The sequence below is a fragment of the Lutra lutra genome, chromosome 2 (assembly GCF_902655055.1).
Source record: "Lutra lutra chromosome 2, mLutLut1.2, whole genome shotgun sequence".
NCBI lineage: Eukaryota > Metazoa > Chordata > Mammalia > Carnivora > Mustelidae > Lutra > Lutra lutra.
The window spans coordinates 121,050,798-121,075,821 of NC_062279.1; the positions used below are offsets into that span (position 1 = coordinate 121,050,798).

Sequence of the window (25,024 nt, forward strand, 5' to 3'; positions counted from 1 at the left end):
TAATGCAAGACATCTGTGTTCTACTCTGGCTCTCCCACTAATGAACAGTTGTATGCCATTGAGCCAATAATTTACTCAGGGTTGCCATTTTCCCAAGAAGTAGGGGAAGTGTAGCCTAACCATGACCAAATCTGTTTCAGGAGTAAAATAACATTAAATTTGTGTCAATTGTCCTTAGATATCATAATAAAACTTAGAGTTGATATATTTGTAAAAACAAGTGTGTGTGTTTGTGTAGTATAGAGTACTCATAAGGAAATCTTACAACTTTAAACTCCTATACAGTTCTTATAATCCTGTGACACTGTTTACTTATCATTTTACTTTGATTATTCTTTGTGACTTTCAGTAACTATATTCTGTCAATTTAGACTTGCTTCTTTCCCCTTAAGAATGAAAATGGTACATACTTATGATTAGTTTCTAATTAGTAAGTCTTTAATTATTGATAATTTCATTTATCATTATGAAAATGAGATTTGACTAATTTTTTAAATATGCACGTGATGAAAATTTTATTTAAATCAACAGGTGTGAGTACCAAAATGGTGAAGTGATGGTGAAGAATTAAACAGTCAATTATTTTTCTTTTTAGTTGAGTTGTATTCCTGGGCCTTGTCCAACTTCAGATGATTTGAAATATACTATGACTCGTTTAGCAGTAGATGGAGCAGATATTTATATCGTGGAACATGGCTGTGCTACAAATCTAAAGGTACACTTCTGTCTATTTCTTGGCCAATATAGTTCTTTTTCCAAACCAAAATTTCCATTTTTTTTTTAAGGTACACTTATTTTAAAGGTACACTTTTGTCTATTTCTTGGCCAGTATAGTTAGTTCTTTTTCTAAACTGAACTTTTTTTTTTTTTTTAAGATTTATTTTATATAGAGAGAGTGAGACCATGACCAGGTGCTGGGAGGGAGAATAAGAGAGCAGCAAACTCCCCACTGAGTGTGGAGCCAGACATGGAGCTCTGTCTTACTACCCTGAGATCATGACCTGAGCCTAAATCAAGACTTAGTCGTTTTAAATGACTGAGCAACCCAGATGCCCCCAAATCTCCATTTCTTTCTTTTTTTGTTTTTGTTTTTTATTGTGTTATGTTAGTCACCATACACTATGTCATTAGTTTTTGATGCAGTGTTCCAAGATTCATTGTTTATGTATAGCACCCAGTGCTCCATGCAATACGTGCCCTCCTTAATATCCATCACTGGTCCAACCTATCCCCCAACACCCTCCCCTCTAAAACCATCAGAGTCCACAGTCTCTTATTGTTCATCTCCCCCTCCAATTCCCCCCCTTCATTTTTCCCTTCTTTCTCCTCATGTCCTCCATGTTATTCCTTATGTTCTATAAGTAAGTGAAAACAAATGATAATTGACTTTCTCTGCTTGACTTATTCACTTAGCATAATCTCCTCCAGTCCCATCCATGTTGATGCAAAATTTGGGTATTCATCCTTTCTGATAGTTGAGTAATATTCCATTGTGTATATGGACCACATCTTCTTTATCCGTTCATCTGTTGAAGGGCATCTCTGGTCTTTCCACAGTTTGGCTGTTGTGGACATTGCTGCTATGAACATTGGGGTACACATGGCTCTTCTTTTCAGTACACCTGTATCTTTGGGGTAAATACCCAGTAGTGCAATTTCTGGATCATTGGGTAGCTCTATTTTTAATTTTTTGAGGAACCTCCACACTGTATTCCAAAGTGGCTGCACCAACTTGCATTCCCACCAACAGTGTAAGAGGGTTTCCCTTTCTCCACATTCTCTCCAACACTTGTTGTTCACTGTCTTGTTAATTTTTGCCATTCTTACTGGTATGAGATGGTATCTCAGTGTGGTTTTGATTTGAATTTCCCTGAGGCTAATGATAATGAGCATTTTTTTATGTGTCTCTTAGCCATTTCTATGTCTTCATTGGAGAAGTGTCTATTCATGTCTTCTGCCCATTTTTTGACTTGATGATTTGTTTTTTGGGTGTTAAGCTTGAGAAGTTCTTGGATATCAGCCCTTTTCCTGTAGTGTCATTTGCAAATATTTTCTCCCATTCTGTGGATTGCCTCTTTGTTTTGTTCACTGTTTTCCTTTGTTGTGCAGAAGCTTTTACCTTGATTTGAATTTTGACTGCCTTTAGGTTTTGTACATTTATATCCTGCCTGGCTCCTGAAAACATTTGTTTGCCCCCTCTGCTTTGTGGGTTACTGCTTAAAATTAAGCCTTGTTAAAAGTCTGTGATTTTATTACTTACTACCAACATTTCTTTCCTCCTTCTCTTGTTTTCCTTTTGACTTAGGTTCTTTTCCTTTTATCCTTTTTTTATTAATTGAATGTTTACTTTTCTGTTGCATTTATCTTTTTCATTTCCCTTTTTCTCTTTTTTTCTTTCATGAAATTTGAAATAAATACCTCTTTTGTAGTTTATTCTAAGTTGCTTAAGAGTGCAGAAACTACATTTTATTTCATTTTCTTTATTCAATTTAGATGGGTGCAATTCGAGTTGCAAACTGTAATCTCCACAATCAGTCAGTTGGGGAAGGAATAAGTGCTGCAATTCAGGATTTTCAAGTGAGACAGTACATTGAACAATTAAATAATTCCAGAGTTGGACTTCAGCCTGCGGTACTACGGAGGGCCTATTGGCTTGAAGCAGGGTCAGCCAATTTAGGACTCATTACTGTTGATATTGCATTAGCTGCTGATCATCATTCTAAACATGAGGCTCAAAGACATTTCCTAGAAACTCATGATGCCAGAACTAAGAGGTAAGTGAAATTTAAGGAAGTTAATCATCCCAAGTTCGGATGAAAATTACCTTATAATTATAGAGGAAATTCCACTGTTAGGAATGGAATAGGAACATTTTACATAAAGACTAAATATGATTGTGCTGGGTACACCTCAGTGAAGATGTAAGAACCTGATATTTAAGTAAATATGTTATATACCTCATCTCTTGTAATAGTGCGGTTAATGGAAATAACACTGTTTTTTAATGTTTCTAAGCCCATACTATGTGTAATAGCAGTGAAATGAGCTTAAATTACTAGTTCCCAAGTAACATATTATAGAGCACTACCCCTCTTTCTCTCTCACCACAGCTTACCACTTTCATTTCAACATTTCTAGAAAACATCATTGCTATCACCATGTACTCTACGAAACTCTTCTTTCGTGGGCTCTCAAAACTGCAAGGGAGACTAAGGGAATTTAATCCTCAAGAAACAGTCATTAAGATATAATTGTATCTGCCATTTAAAAAGTTGCCAGAGCCTCTTACTGAATCATATCTATTTAAACTGCTAGTATAGCTTTTTCCATTTCCATCTTCCTCATTATAAAGTTAATTGAGCTTATTTTTAAAATAGAGAAAACTATTATGAAATAAAGGAAAATAATTACCATAACCTTACCACACTGAATTTGTCATATTTCTTCCCCATATTTTTAATGTATCTTTTTTTTTTTTAAATTTAATGTATCTTTCTTATACTTGAAATCATCCTGTATTTATAAATTCTGCATGTTGGTGTTAAACTTATATCCTAAGCATCTGCCCATATGATTAAAAATTTTATAAATTTCCTTTAAAACAAATGATAATACACCATCAAAAAGATACATTGTACTTTATTTAGCCATTGCCCTTATTCATTAAATGCATAGAAAATGTTTCTAAATTCCTCATTATATATAATAGTAAGAGAAACATTTTTTGCACATAAAATATTTTCCCACATGTTCTTTAAATTTAAATAGTTTTCTTAAAAGGGGGTGGTGGTGTGACTGTGCTAAAAACTGAGCCTTTTGATATGCATTCCCAAATTCCCAGAAAGATTATTTCACTTTATATTCCCAGTGACTTTTTTTTTTTCACAAATCCTCATTTCCCAGTGACTTTTTAAGTTGAGTCTGTGTCTCACTGCATCTTTGCTTCCCTTATGTGTTTTATGATAACTGGAAGATATTTCTATTTTGCATTTTGTTATTTCTGAGATTAATATTTTTTCATGTATTGGTGGTTTTTATTTCCTCACTTGTGAATTGCATCTTATTATTCTATGTATATTTAATTTATTGGCATATTGGTATATTTCTTACCAATTTTTCAGAGCTCTTAAATCTATAGATTACATCCTTTCAGTAGTCCCTGTTGCTAATATTTTGCAATTTGTTTCTTTTTAAAATTTTTTTTTAGTCTTATGTACAGACTTTATTTTTTGTGTATTCAGATATGTCAGTTTTTAACCTTTATAATTTCTTGTACTAATTTGAGAAAATATTTCCTTTGCTAGTAATCACATGGCACCTATGTTTTCTTTTTTTTTTTTTTCTACTCCTTTTGTTGTTATTGTTGTTAACATTAAACTCTGTCTGGTTTTTTTTGTTGTTGTTGTTTATTTTTGTTTTTCTTAGAGAATGAGAGAGCCTGTGCAGCAGGGGGGCAGGAGCAGAGAGAAAAATATTAAGCATGCTCCCTACTCAGCACCCCAATGGGGGCCTCTATCTCATGATCGAGCCCCAAATCAGGCTCTCTGCTCCACAGGGAGCCTGCTTCCCCCTCTCTCTCTGGCTGCCTGTCTGCCTACTTGTGATCTCTCTCTGTCAAATAAGTAAATAAAATCTTAAAAAAAAAAAAAAAGAGATGCTTAACCAACTGAGCCACCTAGGTGTCCCTCTATCTGGATTTTTTATGGTGTGTTTGTATTAATCCAGCCAAGGATGTAAATAGATTTTTTGCAAATATGTATTCAAATACAGGAGTAAAAATTTATACCTAATACACACTTATTTTTCCATTTTATCACAAACTTTTGGATGTTTTCATCTGTTAATTTCCCAAAAGAGCTATTTGTCTAGTTTTTAAAAATTCTGAGTTTTTTTTTTACTGAGATTACATTAATCTTTTAAGTTACTTTAAGATCCTGACATCCTGTAAATCTAAGTATGGAAGCTCATGTGTGGAGAATAATGTTTTAAAAAAATCTGGGTTTCTTTGTTAATTATTGCTCAGGAAGCCAGTAGCTATGAACAAAGTGCCTGGGTCTAATTAGGTCAGATTGTAGAACAGGGTGCTAATGAAGTGAAGAAAATGGCACCGTGTGATTCAAGTTCCAGGTGTTCAAGTAAATCCAACCATTTAGATTGGTTTCAGTGCTCTCTTTGGTTAATAATTGTGAAGAGTGGGATTTTACCATGCTTGCAAGCTAACAAGTTACCCTGCCACAGTTGCATGGGTGCTGCCAGAAGACACAAAACTCCTGGTCAAGGACAAAGGTCTTTATTACAACAAAAGTATGAACCAGAGTTATATGTGTTTGTATGGGTTCCCTGTGTCCCCCAAGTAGGGTTGCTAGAGGAAATATAGGATGCCTAGTTAAATTTGAATTTGAGATAAACAACAAATAACTTTTTAGGATAGGTGTGTCATATTGTCCCATACATTGCATAGGACAAACTTACTTTTATTGGCTATATCTGGTACCCATATTTAGGAATCCTTTGGAGATGACGCAAAAAGTCCATGATGGGTATCTACACAGAGTGGGGTGCATTATAGAAGAAGAATATTGAACTTAAGGGTTCCACAATTTTTATAGGACATGAAAGCAAACCTACTCTTTTCCAGGGTGAGACGTTACCTCGTCTCTTTAGGTTGTTTACTGCCAGTACAGTCCCACGCAATGGCCTGGTCATGGCTTTGCATACTTGGCATACCCAGCAAAAACAGGTAGGGATGTTTAGGTCATATTGGCAATTGCCTCTCCCAACTTAGTAACTCACTGACCTTCAGATTTGGCTGCCTTGTGCATATCTGATTCCCAGGAGTTTGGGGGCCTATCTGTATTCTTTTTTGATATAACTGGAAAAGTTACTGGACACACGGGTCATTAGTTTCTTTAGTGTTTTTGAAAAGTATGGTTCCCAAACCACCAACCCCAGTGTCTCCTTGGAACTTGTTAGAAGTTTACATAATCAGGTCTTAATAGGCCTCAGTCAGAAACTCGGGGGGTGCAGCCCTGCACTCCATAGTATAATAAGCACTCCAGGTGATTCTAATGCAAGCTAAAATTGAGAACTAGTGCATTGGATTGTAATAAAAGGAGGGAAGGGGAGCTAACATTTATTATGCAACTTCTATATTCCAGATTTTATATAAGGGGCTTTACATTTAATTTCCAAAACAGTCTTATTAGGTGTATCAGATCACAATTTTACAGTTGAGGAAACTGAAGCTCAGAAATATTAACTAATCTGACAAGGTCCTGGAGTTACTAAGTGGCACAGCTGGAATTTGAACCCATATCTAGATGAATGCAAACCTATGCATTTTTCTAAGCTTGTTGCTACACAAATGAGCTAAATAAAAAAGTGTGTAGAATATATAAGGTCTTTTATTTTTACAGTGTTTGCAGTAGTCTGCTGAGTGATTCAATCTTAATACTTTAAAATAGAGAAGTGATTTGAATTTGGTAACATTTAACTGAAGTAATATGTCAGATTCTCACTAATCATGAGGCTTTCTTACATTTTTCCTACTGTCCTCTAGACTGATGTTGCACTTCTATTTTGATGTATTTCATCTCATCTTTCACATCTCAAATACTACTTTTTGAAAGTTTCCTTCTGTTTTCCTTGTCACAACACCTGTGTTTTTTTGTTTTGTTTTGTTTTTACCTCATAGCACTCAGTACAGTTTATGATTAGATATTTTGTTTCTGGCTTGTCTTTGCCTCTGTACTCTGAACTTCATATGGATAAGACTGTGTCTGTCAGTTTCACCTAGCACAGTACTAGGCACATATCAATATGTTCAAGAAATATAAATGAAAGAATGTAAAATGAAAATGATAGTACCTATTCTGTCTTCCTTGAGGGCCCTGAGGATCCAATGAGATAATGCCTGTAAAAATACTTAGAAAAACAGACTGTTAATATGAGGTAATTCTATTATTTAAAGTTAAAAGAAGAATAAAGATTTATCTCCCATATTTGTATTATAGAATATTTTTTTAAGAAAGTTAATATACTGACGGGCTTTTGTGTGGATCATTTACAGAACCTAAAGGATGTTACACACATTTTCTCCCACTGTCCTAATTCTTAAGACTTTGTTCTGAGTCCTTATTACAAAATTATTACAGTTTTTCCCTCTAATATATAGAATGCATTATTTTGGTTTTATTGAGAAATAAATTTCTTATTTGCTCTACACTTATAGTATTTTGGTGTATTTGCCTGTGAAATAGGCTCTGAAATGCTAATGGTGATAAATTATCTATTTAGTATAATCTGTACCAATAGTTTTGTCCATTTTTTACTTTGATGTTTAAAATTTTTAGTCCTTTTGAGAATATTTACTACTATTTTAAAATTGGATTTAAATGTCTGATCTTTATATTTACTTCTTTTTAATTCTTTTTTAAAATGTATCTCTCTCTCTTTTCCAACTTACTTTCATCTCACCATGGTGAGACTACTTTTTTTTAAGAAAGGCAAAATGATTAGACATTCCACAGTAAAATAAGCTTTTGTGTTTGTGTTTCTGTTGTCTTTTAAAAATGTTAACAATTAACTTAGTTTTAATTAATTATCTGCCAAAAAGTTTATTTCCTAATGAGTTTTTGTTATGTTGTTGCTTTTGTTTGTTTTGTTTTGGGTTCTGTTTAGGTTGTGGTTTTTGTGGCCAGATGATACCCTGAAGAATAAGAGGTGTAGGAACAAGTGTGGTTGTCTCGGTGGCTGCAGATTCTTTGGTGGCACAGTTACTGGCCTAGATTTCTTCAAACTTGAAGAGTTGACACCTTCCAGTAGTTCTGCATTTTCAAGCACGAGTGCAGAGTCTGATATGTATTATGGACAGTCTCTGCTACAGCCTGGAGAATGGATTATTACTAAAGAAATTCCCAAAATTGTAGATGGTAATGTGTTATTTTGTTACTTGTGCTAATCTTTTTTTTATCTTTATCCTTATACCATTTTTGAGAGAAGTTCAGTGTTAGTTGTTCAACTCAGTTTTTTGAGCAGTCTTGTAGGTAGGTTCAGTATAATCTTCCTTTGTTTTGCAGGTGATTTAACTAAAGCCTGAGAAGACTAGTGAGTTTTTACAGTTACCTAAGGCAAAAGTAGGTCTACTCTTCAGACCTATTGTTGACATTGGTGATTTTCCTAGAGAAGCTTGTTCTGAGTATTTCTTTATATATATTCTTATTTTCTGTGACCTCAGCTTCCAGAGATTTACTTAAGAATAGCTGTGCTTCAAGGTAACAGTTGTTTTACCAGTTTACTTATATAGGAAAACTTATCAATAGTAATATTTATACCGTTGGCCCTCATATTACCAACTCTTTTGCAGGATATTCTTAGTATCACTAAAACTGATCATGTCAAAAAGAGAAATGTGCCTTTCCTTAGACCCTGTAGGATAACTTTGCAGATACACAGGTGTGTTGTAAGCAGTAAATGGTGGCTTTAAGTATACTAGATTTAGATTTATCTAGTATCTTACCTCTGAAGACTTCAGAAGTGAATTTTCCTTTGGGTTTTTTAGTTGTATGTTCCTACAATTAAGTGCAGTATTTACTGCTTAAGTTGTCATGCTGTCAAGAAGTGAAATATGGAAAAGTCTTGCTATTTTACTAATATCAGCCTTTTCCCCTTGATCTGTTCAAAAACATTTACAGCACTGCCTTTTGTCAGTAGACCAAAAGGAGGGAAGAAGTAGTTTTGATTTGCCATGTATAAGGAGCTCTTACAAGAAAGAGCTGGACTATATATATCAAATTCTTGCTTTAATGATTTCTCACTAAATATTAATACATAAGTATATACATCTTATTTAAGGTTATTTGACTTCAGCAGTTTTGCCTAGAATAAAAGCAGATTATCCTATAGAATCTGCAAACATCAAAAATTCTTGACATTTAAAGGATAGGAAAGATGCTATATAAAATTTATCATTTTTCTTAAAATATTACTTTCTTACATCTGATTAATATTTGCTTTTAAAGGTTTTCACAGACATTGTCTCATTTAATCTTCAAGTTACCGTGTGAGTTCTATATTTTCCTTGCTTCTAGTGAAGAAAGTGAGGCTCATCACTGAGATGGAGTTGCACAAAATCAGATGGCTAAGCAGAAACTAGAATCAGGGCCATCAAAGCCACTTCAGTGTTCTTTCTACCGCACTACAGCTGGCACTAATTATGAACATTGCTTGATATTCTGATCTGCAGATCAAAGTTTAACCATCACAAAGGGAAGAAAGAAAATCTACAGGGAAGTTACAGATGGTATAAAAAAGGAAAGAGAGCAAATTCCCTACCCGAACAAAAGCAAAGCTCATTATAATTCTTATAATGTATAATAGTGATTATATCGCCTATTGATTCTTTCAGGAGTGAGCTCTAATTCACAAATCATTATGAGTTTGGTATAGAATTAACCCCTGTGTAAGTATCTGACTTCTGATTGTTGAGGTTTCTAGGAGCCAAGTATAGATATGCAGTGTTAGAATAGAATCGAGGAGGGCTTATGGTAGAACGCAGGAGTTCCTTGGAAGGTCAGTGACCACTAGTTTCCTGTCATCTAGAAAGAGAATGAAACCCATTTTTCTTTTGATATTTATTGTTCTGATTTTTCCATTTGTGGTAGTAGAAGCGAATAATACTACTTATATTGTAAGTTCTTAAGTCTTCTTACCCCTTAAATTCCATCTAGAACTGCATTCTGCTGGGAGAGGTGTTTTTTCCTACTAACAGCTTCCTCTTTTCTTGGGTAATACAGGAATGGCTGGAGGAGAATAGAAACTGGGCAGGAGTTGTTTTTTGTTTTGTTTTGTTTGTTTTTTAATCTAAGCAATTTAGTCGGACTCTCCTTTCATTTCTTCCGCCCCCAATTTACATAACGTGTCACAGGGCTCTTATAAAAGGCTGAGAAAATGTTCCATATTAAAGAATACATGACAGCTGAATGCACTAATATATGATCCTAGGTTAATCTTGTACTGGAAGGGGCAGAGGTGCTTTCAAGGACATTATTGGGTCAATTGAAAAAATTGGAGAGCACATGGTAGATTAGATAACAGTATTGTATAAATACTAAATTTCCAAGTTGATAATTAGATAAAGATTATATATATATTATTCTTTTGACATAAACACTTAACTATCTAGGGTAAAATGTCACTATGTCTACAAATTACTCTCAATTCAAAAAGTTTTATGTATATATTATACATATTAGAGCAGATGTGGCAAAATGTTTAAAATAGGTAATTCTTAGTAAAAGATATATGGTGGCTTTGTATTATTCTTTAAAGTTTTCTGTAAGTATGAAAATTTTCAAATAAAGTTTTAAAAAATTCACTGTCTGTGGACTCTGGATCCATACTTCCTATAATATCTTTCTGTAGTGTTTAGCATATTGCTATGAGAAATTGGATATTTGTGCTTTTAAAAAACTGATTATATTTATAAAAATAGGGAATTGGATTAAGTGCTCTTATTTTCATAAATTGCTTTTGAAATTATTATGTTCATGTAACCTACTTTTTTGTTTGTTTATTCAGGTAATGTGAATGGCATGAAGAGGAAAGAATGGGAAAACAAATCAGTGGGAATAGAAGTAGAAAGAAAAACTCAGCACCTTAGTCTTCAAGTACCATTACGATCTCATAGTTCATCCTCTTCCTCAGAGGAGAATAGTAGTTCTAGTGCTGCACAGCCTTTATTGGCTGGAGAAAAGGAAAGTCCCTCTTCTGTTGCTGATGACCATTTGGTTCAAAAAGAATTCTTGCATAATGCAAAAAGAGATGATGGCCATGTAAGGTCAGTATTCAATTATATTCAGAAACTAGATTAGATTAGAAATTATAATAAGATTGTAGTTACTTAAAATTTTGGTAAGAAACTTTTTTTCCTCTCAACTCACCTACTATAGAAAATTCTTTTCTCCTTCTGAACATATTTTTTAATTTTTTTTTTAAAGATTTTATTTATTTATTTGACAGAGAGAGATCACAAGCAGGCAGAGAGGCAGTCAGAGAGAGAGGAGGAAGCAGGCTCCCTGCTGAGCAGAGAGCCCGATGCGGGGCTCGATCCCAGGACCCTGAGATCATGACCTGAGCCGAAGGCAGCGGCTTAACCCACTGAGCCACCCAGGCGCCCCTGAACATATTTTTAAATGTTCGTTTGCTTTTGTCTTGCTAATTACAAAATTTATATATATAGATAGATAGACATATCTCATTCCAGAAATAGGAAAATATAGAAAAATGTAATGAAAATAAATATTTGTCATCCTCCAGATACAAAAATTTTAGATTTTCCTCCAACTTCCTTTGCTGCTCCTTCTTATTCCCTATTTCCAGGTCTTCCATTTCTTCTTTTCTTCCTCTTTCAGCTGGCCATTTGTTAGATGTTCTGGATGCTTAGGGCTCTGTTCTGTACCTTTATCTCCACTCATTCTATATTGTTTCCCTAGATAGTTTCAGTGATGATTTGGCTTCAGTTATGATCTGTAGCCAACATCTTCTAAATCTAAAACTCTAGCCAAAACTTTTGTGCCTCTAGGCCCAGCTACCTTTTTGATATTTCTATTTGTATGTTTCATGGAGACCTCAAACTCAGCCTATAAAAAATGACCTTGTACCTGTCATGCTCAACTTATTCTGCCTCAGTAAATGGCACTAGCACCAGTTTGTAAGGGTGATGATAGTGGGGCTATCTCTAGCTCTTTCCTCTCCTTCATTCCCTCTCATTTATTCAAAGGGGCCCCTGATATATTGTGTTAGATAAACTTTTAAAGGATGTTAAAAAAAAAAAAGGTATAAATGCATTAGTGTCCACAAATCATGGATAGAAGATTATACTTTGGGTTTAAGTTTTTATTATGTTGTAAACTGCCTCGATTTATTTGTAACTACATGAGGTATGAACACTTATTGTGCTCTTTTGCTACTTTGTATAGATAATTCATTGTAAAATTTTAGATTTTCCTTTATTTGCAAAATAAATGATTAAAATTACTATAAAGATTTTATAAGTACTTCTATTGATACTTATACGATGTACAGTAAATGGTAATAGCTTTGCTTTCCATTTTAGCATTCCTACAGAAATTCCAGGAAACAGCCCCGTGTCTCCTAATACTCAGGAAAAGTCAGTAGGTCAATCTCCTTTGAGATCTCCCTTGAAACGACAAGCTTCTGTATGTTCCACTCGACTTGGGAGTACCAAGAGCCTTACTGCTGCTTTTTATGGGGACAAGCAGCCTGTTACAGTTGGAGTCCAGTTTAGTAGTGATGTCTCCCGAAGTGATGAGAATGTATTAGACTCACCAAAGCAGAGAAGAAGTTTTGGTTCATTTCCATACACACCATCGGCAGACTCCAATTCATTTCATCAGTATCGGTCAATGGATTCCAGCATGTCAATGGCTGATAGTGAAGCCTACTTTTCTGCAGCCGAGGAATTTGAGCCCATTAGCAGTGATGAAGGCCCTGGAACTTATCCAGGTAGAAAAAAGAAGAAAAAGCAAACACAGCAGATTGACTACAGTAGGGGTTCCATATATCACAGTGTAGAAGGACCACTTACTGGCCATGGAGAGACCATTCAGGATCCCCGAACTCTGCCATTCAAAACTCATCCTTCCCAGGCTTCATTTGTTTCTGCATTAGGTGGAGAAGATGATGTTATAGAACATCCGTATGTTGTAGAGGTTGAGAAAACACTAGAGAGTGAACAGATTACTTCTCAACAACCTGTGATGAATTGTTATCAGACTTATCTTACTCAGTTCCAGGTAATTAATTGGTCAGTGAAGCACCCTACTAACAAAAGAACCTCTAAGTCCTCATTGCATCGTCCCCTTGATCTGGATACTCCAACCAGTGAAGAAAGCTCATCATCATTTGAACAGCTTTCTGTTCCAACTTTTAAGGTATAAACTAAATCATTAGTTTCCACTGTTAGGTTTACTTAGATAAATCAATTTTTAAGATGTTTCTAGAATTTTTCTCTCAGTCATTTTAACTACCTTATTGAAAGAAAGAATTTCTGAAGTCATGGCTTCATGTGTGACAATAAATCTCAGGGTTATTGGTGAGTATTATAAACTTAAACATCTCAAATTGAGGAGTAGTTTCAGACTTGATTGTCACAATGTTAATCAGTTAATATATAGTCTCTGTCTACATTATGTTCTAAGATTAAGATCAAGTCTCTGAATTCAAATTTCTGTGTGTCTTAAAAATAAAATTTTGAAATTGTTTTTAATAGCTGGTGTTCTTTTTACTTAATCTGTAACTGCTACTGTGCAAATCCAATTCCATGCACTTGACATTTGACATTTTGTATTTTAGCAGGAATTGGTTATTGTCTGTTTCTGTAATGAATTATGTAGTGGCTTTTTAAAGGAAAACTGAATACATTAACAAACTAGTGATAATAGATAATATGAAAACTTTTTATGAAATTATACATTTATAAGAGAATTTTTTATGATTTTAAAGAACAAAATTAAGCAGAGAAAATCTTACAGAACTGAATAACTGTGTAGGAATCTTATGTGGTATATACTTACATAGTTAATTTACATATTCTTAATTCAGTATTTATTATGAACTGCTGTGTGCCAGGCATTTGATATGCAGTGATGAGGAAAATGGGCATAGGACTTACAGTTTAGGTGTGGGAGACAGTTAATAGATAAAACAGGTAAGTATATGATTACAAGTTGAGAAGAGTCTTATGAAGATAATTCAAAAATGCTAGAATAGAGAATAATGGGGGGGTGGAGCTACCTATATTGTATTGACATGAAAGGTCTAACTGAGGAGGTAATATTTAAACTGAAACTTAAAGTATGAGAAGGAACTGATGATGGGAAGACCTAGGCACAGGCAGGAGCCTTGCTAAAATTCTCAAGTGGGAGAGAAGTCAGTACACATAAGTAAGTTAGCAGGGAGACTGCTCATTTTGATGCTAGAGACCTAAACGAGGGACAGATCATTAAGAACTTATAGACCATGGTATCAGTTCTTACAATTTCATTGAAATTTCATTAGGAAACCTGTGAGAGCTTTAAGGAAATGTGCTCTCATGTACTTGGATACTGAGTAGAAGAATTGAACTGTCATGAAGTGGGAAGGGTGGGGTGATCACTTAGGAAGCTGTTGGCAGCAATCTGTGTAAGAGGTGACAGGACTAGACTTAAGGACTGCTGGAAATGTGATAGATGGAGTTGGGAAAAAATATATATATGCATTTGAGCAATATGTGTTGAAGGAAGAAGAAACATTAGTGACAGTTACAAAGTTTTGTGTGTGTGTGTATTTTTTAAGATTTTATTTATTTGAGATAGAGGCAGAAAGAGCATGAGCAGGGGTTGCAGAGAGGGACAGGCAGACTCCCTGCTGACAGGTAGCCTATCTCAGAGCTCCATGCTAGGACCCTGAGATCATGACCTAAGCCAAAGGCAGACTCTTAACCAACTGAGCCACCCAGTACCCCCAAAGTTTTGGTTTTAAGGTTGTGCCTCTTGCCCAATATAAATTGCCCATTAAGATTTCAAAATGTTCTCTTTATTCCATGTGAAAGTATGTAGGTATATGAATTTTCCAGTATAAAACTCAATGGTACTTCCAATACAGAATTGTACCTAAGAAGTTAGAATTATTTTAGTGTTTTCAGTAAATCTTTCTAGTTTGATTAGGCAATCAAATCTCTGAAATAAATAAGTCAGGGAAGAAGTTCATATCTTTAGATAAATCAAAATAGAATATAGGTTGTAAGAAAGTTATTTTTCTCTATTAAATATGAATAACTGTCTAACATATAAAAGGATTAAGTTTGGTTTGAATAATCAAATGTATTATTTTATTTGTTTTCTTTTCTGGACATACAATATGTTAGTTTTTCCTATAATTTAATGTTTCTCTGGGAGTCTTCCCTATTTAAAAATTGATTGTGCCAGGAAAACATTCTAAAATTAGTTTAAGAAAAGCTCAGTTTGTTAAGGAATTCAGGAGGAAAAACATTTGAAGCACTTACTTTTGAGCTTTAGTTGTATAGTCTTTTACCCTCATTGTCAACCCTACCCTGTCATTTATCTGAATAGTCAGAAAATGAAATTGCCAATTCATATTTTATATGATATTTCTCAATTTGTCTGTTAAGTATTTTTTTAAAGATTTGTTTATTAGAGAGAGGGAGAGAGAGAATGAGCAGGTGGAGGGTAGAGAGAGAGGGAGAGAGAATCCCTACATGTGGCTCAGTCTCAGGATCTTGAGATCATGACTTGAGCTGAAACCCACTGAGCCACCCAGGTGCTTCTATATGTTAAGTATTTTTGTTGTACATATCAGAGTCATATTAACAAGGTAATTTGGATATTCACAAATGCCAGTTGATAGCATAAAATTAGAGAACAAATAACATTAAGATTCTAGACTGTGAGTAATATTTTATATTATTTTAGGTTATCAAACAGGGGCTCACAGCTAATTCTTTACTAGACAGAGGAATGCAACTTTCAGGATCAACTTCAAAGTAAGTAGAAGTTACATACTTTTGAAGTTTAAAGTCAGTCTTTATTGATTATTAGATATGTAGAGTTTATTCTGAGAAATAGCCATTCTTTACTTGGCTACAAACTTTATTATTTATTTATGTTAAATTTTTCTCTTTTAATTTAATTCTTTGACCCATGCTTATTTAGAAATGCAATGCTTAATTTCCACATACTTGAGAATTTTAAAAGATATCATTTTGTTTTTAACTTCTAATTTCATTTTGTAATCACATAGTATGGTCTTTGTGATTTTGATCTTTACATTTGTTGAGACTTGTGTTGTACCCCAGCTTGTCGTCTGTGTTGGTAAGTGTTCCACAAACAGTTGAAAGGAAAGTGTTTTCTGCAGTTATTGGATGGAGTAGTGTTCTACACATGGCAGAGTTGGTGGATGGTGTTATCAAATCTTCTACAAGCTTACTGGTTTGTTGTTCACCATTTTTATCAGTTTCTGGGAAAGTAAAGTTTAATTAAAGTTCTTAATTTATTTCTGCCTTCAGTTCTATCATTTTTTTTTTAATTTTTAAAGATTTTTTTTTTTTTATTCATTTGAGAGAGAGAGCATGATCGGGGGAAGGGTCCAGCGGGAGAGGGGGAAGCAGACTCAACCATTGAGCAGGGAGCCCAATGTGGGGCTTGATCCTGGGGCCCCAGAATCAGGGACCTGAGCTGAAGGCAGTCAGTTAACCAACGGAGACATCCAGGCACCCCTATCAGTTTTTTCTTAATGTATTTTGAAGCTGTTAGTAGTTTTTACACACTGATATGTCTGCTTATATCATTTTATCATTACCTAAATTTCCTCTTTAGCCCATATAATAATTCTTTTAAGTCCATTTTGATATTAATCCAGCCACCTCAGCTTTCTCAGGCTGAGTGATACATATGTGTTCATGGAGTATCTTTTTCCATTATTACTATTTTTTTTTAACTTTCAACCTGCCTATTGTATTTACACTTTAAGTGTATTTTCTTATAAACAGTAAATAGTTGGCCTTGCATTTCATTTTATTTCATCTTTTTTACAGTTTCTCATTTTTATTTATTCATTCTTATAAGTAACATTTCATTGGCCATCATATGGAGGAATTGTCCAGGGCCTTGGGAAAATGAAAGAAAAATAAGATTAGTTCTGGAAAATTTATTTTTTAGATTTTATTTGTTTATTTGACAGAGAGAGAGTGGGGAAGCACACAAGTGGGGGAAGGGAGTTGGCAGGCAGAGGGAGAAGGAGAGGGAGAAGCTCCCCACTGAGCAGGAAGCCTGAAGTAGGGCTCAATCCCAGAACCCTGGGATCATGACCTGAGCCAAAGGCAGACACTTAAACCACTGAGCCACCCAGACACCCTGGAATATTTTTAAAAAATGAATTAACTACCGTAAATAATTCAACTCTGTTGTCTGTCATGGCTTTGCCAACATTTATTAGCAGCCACTAGCATTTCTGTTGGACCTAATGTGCAAGCCATAACTTGGCATATCGAAATTGGGAACTAATAAGAATTCAGTATTGTAATTTTCATAATTTGGAAAAGCCCCATCAAGTAAATATATCGACCTTTTTCTTCTTACTTGATGTATTAACCATCTTTGATCAGTTTGCATATTTGCATCTCACCTATCTCTGCCAAGCATTTGGGACATAAGCATCTAGTCTGATTCCATGAAAATTTTAGTTGAAATTGAATGTGTATTTGAGTGATTATTCATCTTAAGGAAGCTCTAATTTCTGTTCTTTTTCATAGTCTTTTTAATACATATTTTGTTATTAAATTGTATAGTACACCATACACTCCTCTGGAAAAGAAAATGGTTGATAACACAGATGATGAAACATTGACAGAAGAGTGGACCCTGGATCAGCCGGTCTCTCAGACCAGGACCACAGCCATAGTTGAAGTGAAAGGGACTGTTGATATTGTTCTGACTCCCCTGGTAGCCGAAGCTTTAGACAGGTATTAATTTTGTTGGAGAACATAATTTTTAAGTAATGTTTTATAAAATGATTAAGTATATGTGATATAATTATCATATGTGATACATATTCATGAAGAAGAATATTGATGATGGCTGTTGTGGTTGCACAAAGATGAAAATAGGTTTAAAAATAATAGAGTTCTCTGTCCTGCAAGGAGCTTATAATCTACTGAGGGAGACAAAACTACCATGAATGGACTCTAGAATGGAACATAACAGAACAATTTAGATAAAGTAGGCCATAGTATTAAGTGATATTTAGGTTTTTCCTGTACTATTTTTCTTCCCTCAGGTACATTGAAGCAATGGTTCATTGTGCTAGTACCCGCCATCCAGCTGCAATTGTAGATGATCTCCATGCCAAAGTCCTCAGGGAGGCTGTCCAAAATAGCAAGACTACCTTCTCAGAAAATGTAAGAACTTTTTATTCAATGAGTTTAGCAAGTTGAGTACTCTTCATGTATATATGATATCTGAACTTGAAAAAAAATGGAATATATTAAAATTTTATTAGCCGTTTAAATTGGAATACATGGACACTTCTAAATAGTCATTATATGTTTGTTATTGGCTCCTTAAGAAATAATGTATATAACTATACTGTGGATTAAATAGCAATAAAATATTTATTAAATTTGTAGCTTTATTTTTTTCTTTTATTTTGGAAGTAGCTTAATTAATTGTAAGCCTTTCCGAAAGAACTTCGGTCCTGAGTGAATGAGCATTCTTCAGGTCGGTACATGCAGTTTCTAAGACAGCAAAGTTGCATATAATTTGGCTTTTCTCTGTGATTAGATCATTTGTATCTTAATATTTTTGAGATTATTTTATCATGGTACCATGAGAGACTATGGACTCCAGGAATTAAGCTGAGGGTTTTAGGAAGGTAGGGGGTGGGGAGATAGGTGAGCCCAGTGATAAGTATTAAGGAGGGCACAGATTGCATGGAGCACAGATTGTTATATGCAAACAATGAATCTTGGAACACTACATCAAAAACTAATGATGTACTGTGTAGTACTAATGATGTGCTGTACTAACATAACATAATAAAAAGATTATTTAAAAATGGGTATGATTTTAGGTTGGAAAATAAAGTAGCAGGCAAAACAGATGCCCACTAAAACAGAAAAAAAAATATTTTTGAGATTATTTTTGGTCACCTCAGTGACTCAAGTCATTATCTCCTGTATGTAATAGTCTACTTATGCAGCAGTTCTAGCTATGGAGCCAGTTTCTTAGCAGTCATATCCTGATGCTCTTCTGGTGATTCTCCATTTGACTTTCAAATTTATCTGGTTCATATTTGGGCAAGAGACCAGAGGTAAGGTAAAGTAAGGCTGATTATTTTTAATGATCCAACTGTTCAAAACATTGGCATTTCCTAGGGTAGAGGAGTATACATCAAAGAAGTTTGAAAATGTTCCCAGTCAACAAGGAGCCAATTATCAAATCCAAAATATACTATCAAATAAATACATTTTTGTGATTCTAAAATAATACTTATTGCCATTTTTTTTCTGTTTCTCTGTAGATTGGTTTCACTTTATCTTATATAACTTCTCTCAGCCCTGAAGCTGCCAGTATTTTTCCTAGCTACTTGAAGTTTGGACTTTAAGAGTATGGGTGCTGGGGCGCCTGGGTGGCTCAGTGGGTTAAGCCTCTGCCTTCGGCTCAGGTCATGATCCTGGGGTCCTGGGATCGAGCCCCACATGGGGCTCTCTGCTCAGCGGGGGGCCTGCTCCCCTCCTCTCTCTCTGCCTGCCTCTCCGCCTACTTGTGATTTCTATCAAATAAATAAATAAAATCTTTAAACAAAAAAAGAGTATGGGTGCTAACTGGGATGGCAGCTGGCACATAGATAGGCATAAGGGAGCACAGTGAATAAGCAAGTTGCTCTTGTGAACGTTATGGAAATTATGAAAGTTCTATGAAATAACAATTCTACTTTAATCTCTTTAGCTATCTTCCAAACAAGATGTTAGAGGAACAAAAACTGAACATGCTACCATAGGAACGACTAATCAAGGACAAGCACAGACAAATCTTGTATTGAAGCAAGATAATGTAACAATTAAAGGTCTTCAGGCTAATGTTAGCATACCAAAGGTAATCATTTAATATTTAAAAAAATTTTCCTGGAAAAAAATTTTCTGAATTTACTAAACTGAATAGCGGTAGAATAGATTATAATATCAAAAATACGTATCTTATTCCTTTGATGAACTAATATAAAAATTAATAATACAAATAGTTTATGTAAATGGAATATTGGGTGGTATTTACTAAAATATTCCATATCCATCTAGTAACAATTGAATTATGATTACTTAATGAGTCTGTTTATAAGCTTTATCGTTACTCTCAGACACATAGATAGACCATTCTTAACAGTAGTTTTTCATTTTCCTGTATATCTTATGTTTAAGTGATAATATTTCACTTTGTATCTCTGAAATTTATGACATTTTGTGTGTTAGGTAAACTTATGTTTGTTACAAGCCTCAGTGGAAGAATCTCCAAGTACGGCTCCTAGTAAAAGTGTGACTCATGTTTCTCTAGTAGCATTGTGTTTTGACAGAATTGCTACACAAGTTCGTATGAACAGGTGAGAAAGATTTTATTGAGCCATAATTTTCTTGTTGGTTGTAAAAGTAAGCCATAACCATTTAAATACATTTCTGAAAATTCTAATGTTTAAATTCAAAATTGGTATTGGAATTTCAGGTATTACTATAGATCACAAAAGTTATTTTTAAAAGTTTTTACTCATACTGTTTTTCAGTAAACACTGAAAAAATTATTAATAATGGCTTAATTACAACAGTGCAGTTTTTTTAAAATAACTGCTTATTAAATGTTTTTACTGAACTATATTATTTAAATGTTAACCATCATACTTTTTTATATTTTTATTAAGAGGTGTAGTTGAAGAGACTTCAAATAATACAGAACCTGGTAGAACATCAAATTTTGATAGGTATGTCCATGCCACTAAGATGCAGCCTCAGTCATCTGGATCTCTCAGATCAAATGCCGGAGCAGAAAAAGGCAAAGAAATTGCAGCCAAGTTAAATATTCATCGAGTTCATGGGCAACTTAGAGGTCTTGATACAACAGGTAGGATCTACAACAAATATTTTTTCTTTGACCTGTAAAAATATAAGAGGATAATGCAAAAGGAAACATGGTTTTTTTTCAAATATTGCTACAATTTGAGTATTTTTATAGAAAGGTATTTCTGTATATATTGAGCACATGGTATTTAGCTGTTTATTTACTACCATGTTCTATGAGAATGAAAGGTAAACTTTGGTAGGAAAATAAGTGGTATGGTCCCAATTAGGAATTGCTTGTATCTCTTGTTTTCTTCATGGTATCTGCTTGCTCATTAAAGAAGAGAGAGTATGAATCTTTATTGTCATTCTTACTTTTTAAAATCATTCTGTTGGCACAACTTCATTAAAAAGAATTAATTGCAGTATCAAAAGCAGATAGTCAAGTTTGTAAAATACAGTAACAATTAGAATGATCGATCTGGCTATGCCTCTTAAATAAAGTCCCTGGTGAGGTGAAAAAGAAAACCAGAGATGTCACATATCCTTTTAATATTTTTGACGTAATTCAGTGCATTTAGAAGCTTAAATCATCTCAGACAGTCGGGAGATTCAATCTAGAAAACATTGAGTTAGTTAGTCTTTTAGAGACGATTGCTATGCTAAAATCTACATGTGGGACAGATGACTAATCCTGAATGTACAAATGATTACCTTGACTTTGCTCATTGTCTTCTATAGGCTCTGAAGTTTCCATGATTCTTGTCTGTATTCTGGGTCTGTATAACTGTTGTGGCTTTCTCAGATCTTCTTTCAGTATCCTTGTGTTTGAGAGCAAAGTATTTGACTGAGGATTCCAAATAAAGAGACTTTTCTTGGCTACCTGAGATCTATCGTCCTAAAGCTGGTGCAAAATACGGTGGCTGAAATATAAAAAGACTTTTAGCAGCTCTGTAATTTACACTGGTAACCAGTTTGCAATTGCACAAGAGTGCAAGAAGTAACTAAATAGAATTTTGAAAGGTACACTGAACGAACATTGTATAAAAATGCAAGGAAAAATGTAGTTGTCTTTGCTTACATGTTCAGAAGATATTTGTGAACGGATTCTCAATAATCTAATGACATTTGTTACCTATAGGGAGAGGAAGTATGTCCTTGGGTGTGTGTCAGGCTTTTCATTGTATACCCTTTCACTCGTTTTCTATCTTTGATCTATGCAAGTGTATTACTTAATCAAAAAATTTAAATAAAATTTAACTTTAATCTTCACCTTATTTCATAATAAGAATAAGTTCATGGAATTAAAGGCAGATATAAAAAATAAATAATGAGAAAAGCATAGAAAAATTTAACTGAATATTTACTCTCTGATCAGAAAGTTTTTCTAACCATAAATGTGAAATATAGTATTTTCATATGATTGAGTATTATGTAGCTTAAAATAATATCTTTGAAGAATTTTTAATGCCATTAGGAAATTATCTTGGTTTACTGTTACTTGAAATATCAGAATCAAAGCTGGTTTGTTTGTAAAATAATCTCTAAAAAGCTAGAAGGAAATTTAGTTTGATTGTAAACAAGTTATCTCTGGGTGCTAAATTTACATTTTTTTCATCTTTTTTTTTTTTTTTTTTTTGCTTTTCTGTATTTATTAGCAGTAATCAGAGAAAGAAATGAAAAAAAGTAAATAAAACACAAGGCTTTGCCAGACATGCAGGATGTTAGTTTCCATATCACATATTGTAAGTGGTGGAATTATGGCAATGTCTTTTATGAATTATAATTACATAAAATGTGTTAGCATAAAGCAGTCCTTTAGTAAAAGCTATAATTTCCCTATTTTCTAATGTTTTTCTTGTAGCTGGGTAATTAATTAGAATGATTTTTTATTTTGTAAGATGATGGGAAAGTATTTAAAAATAATTTACCATGAAGCCGAATTATTCAGGAGCTTTTTTAACTTTAGATTTTTAGAGTACCCTATAATCTTTCAGAAATGAATTCATTCTGCCTCTGAGCAATTATTTCTTAAATATGGAATCTTTTTTCCTCCCTTTTATTTCAGTGTGATTCTGGTGCTTTTTAAATTGTAGGACATTAGACATTATTTCAGAAGTTGATTAGTTCATTTATCTTTCTTTTTGACAGTATTAAGATACATTTTTAAGACAGACACTGTCCCCAATTTTTTTTTTTTTAAATCTCCTCGGGGTCTGAAGCAGATTCAAACTGAATAGGACTACAGTCAGTTCTGCCCAAGAAGGACACAAATTTTGGAATCAGACCATCCCGGATTATGTTGTCTATGGGAGGCAGTTTTTCCCTAGAAAGTAGTTTCCTAGCAGCTTGAATAGCCTGGAGCTGGCTTTCCAAATTGTTGCTATTTATGCCTTTGACAGTGTCATCAACAGACCAATTTACAGTGCCCTGGTTGTTGCGGTTCTCCTACAGTGGAGAGGTAGCGTCATCGGGAAACAAGCTTACATTTCTTCTTTTCAGCATCTGGTCATCGTTCTTAGCTTTCCTCAGCTCCATATTCGATGCCACCTCATTTCTGTACTGTCTTTCCCCTTGTTCTTGAATCTGGTAAGGTAGGCAGCTGGTGAATTAGCATTCTCATTAGTGGACATAGTTATGAGACAAAGGGAGAAAGCTACATGACCAGCTCAGGCTTCCACAGGAGGCAGTATGGAATGCGAGGGCTATGGGTCAGCTACCCTCAAAACGTCCACCACGGATCACCCCAAAGATGGTGTCTAAATGTTTTTTTTAAAACAATGCAGACCTGTCTTTAAAGATGGTCATTTTGCTCTCTTTTGGTAATAGATATTGGTACCTGTGCCATCACTGCTATTCCTTTTGAGAAATCCAAAGTTTTATTTACTCTTGAAGAGTTGGATGAGTTTACTTTTGTGGATGAAACTGATCAGCAAGCTGTTCCAGATGTAACTCGAATAGGTCCCAGCCAAGAAAAATGGGGTTGGATAATGTTTGAATGTGGACTTGAAAATTTAACCATAAAAGGTAAGCATTTTTTTTTCCATTTCTGCTTAAGTGAGGGACAAATTGGTCCCACATTGCTAAAATGTTTTGAACAATTGTGACTTTGAATAACCCAAATCTGCATATTTAAGCATAAAGTTGGGACCTGGGATTATTTACCAGGTTGGGTGTCCCATCCCAATTCTCTAAGTGAGACTTTCCCTTCAGTGTGTGATTCAAATCTACAGAGCATGTAGACATACAAAACATTACTGCCTGAACAAAAATATCTGTGGTTCAGAAATAAAAATTTTGAGTAAAATATAGAGCCACCCAGCTTTTGACAGTTTGCATCTTTGGAAACTGGAATTTTTTATTAGGAGAGTTTGGAAGGATGAAAATACTGTAAATCCTTTATTCAGTGACAGACTGACTTACAGGTATATAACTTAAAGTTATATACAATTTTTTTCTGCATTATTGAGTAAAATATAAAGGAAGGCTGAGTTCTATGTAAGGCTGAGTTATAAGTTATATATAAACGTTTAGGTTTAGTCATGTATATAATAGTAATCAAGTATGCCTACAGCTCTTTACCTGATAATCCAGCCTTACATGACCTTTATAGATAAGGGCAAAGTTTTGGTGAGGAAAAAAAAGATCTTTATGAATTTTTAATTTTAAAAAAATTTTTTAAAAGATTTTACTTATTTGTTTATTAGAGAGAGAGAGCACAAGCAGTGGGGAGAGGGAGAGGGGGAAGCAGACTCCCCACTGAGTAGGGAGCCCGACTTGGGACTCAATCCTAGAACCCCAAGATTATGACCTGAGCTGAAGGCAGAAACTTAACCGACTGAACCACCCAGGCACCCCTATGAATTTTTATTTTTATTTTTTTATCTTTATGGGTACTGTAGAATTCAACATTGAGATACCCACTGTTTTTTTGTTTTATTTTGTTTTTAAAGATTTAATTTATTTATTTGACAGAGACACAGCTAGAGAGGGAACAAAAGCAGAGTGGTAGAGGAAAAATCAGGCTTCCCACTGAGCAGGGAGCCTTATGAGAAGCTAGATCCCAGGACCCTGGGATCATGACCTGAGCCGAAGGCAGACTCTTAACAACTGAACCACCGAGGTGCCCCTACCCACTGTTTTTAATGAATACGTTCCTTCTCTCTTACAGGTGGAAGACAGTCTGGTGCTGTTTTATATAATACTTTTGGAATTATGGGTAAAGCTAGTGTCACAGAAAGAGGTGGAGTGCTGACATCCAATAATTCTTCTGATTCTCCAACTGGCAGTGGCTATAATACTGATGTCTCTGATGATAATCTTCCTTGTGATCGAATAAGCCCTTCTTCAGACTTAAATGGAAATTCTGTTTCAGATGAACAAGTTGGTGAATTTTTAATAATAATA

The 25,024-nt window shown here is 34.4% G+C and overlaps 1 protein-coding gene across 6 annotated transcripts in view; it reads left to right on the plus strand.

Moving 5' to 3' along the window:
- Window positions 1-25,024, plus strand: part of BLTP1 (bridge-like lipid transfer protein family member 1) — a 217,164-nt gene that overhangs the window by 77,590 nt on the left and 114,550 nt on the right. For all 6 annotated transcript variants that reach the window (XM_047718360.1, XM_047718361.1, XM_047718357.1 and 3 more), the window contains 13 exons: window positions 596-715; window positions 2,494-2,774; window positions 7,681-7,931; window positions 10,579-10,837; window positions 12,116-12,953; window positions 15,492-15,562; window positions 17,366-17,539; window positions 17,854-17,974; window positions 19,524-19,670; window positions 20,042-20,169; window positions 20,482-20,681; window positions 23,447-23,644; window positions 24,789-25,000. In XM_047718360.1, coding sequence (XP_047574316.1) covers window positions 596-715; window positions 2,494-2,774; window positions 7,681-7,931; window positions 10,579-10,837; window positions 12,116-12,953; window positions 15,492-15,562; window positions 17,366-17,539; window positions 17,854-17,974; window positions 19,524-19,670; window positions 20,042-20,169; window positions 20,482-20,681; window positions 23,447-23,644; window positions 24,789-25,000 — 3,000 coding nt within the window. The remainder of the gene's footprint in view (window positions 1-595; window positions 716-2,493; window positions 2,775-7,680; window positions 7,932-10,578; window positions 10,838-12,115; window positions 12,954-15,491; window positions 15,563-17,365; window positions 17,540-17,853; window positions 17,975-19,523; window positions 19,671-20,041; window positions 20,170-20,481; window positions 20,682-23,446; window positions 23,645-24,788; window positions 25,001-25,024) is intronic.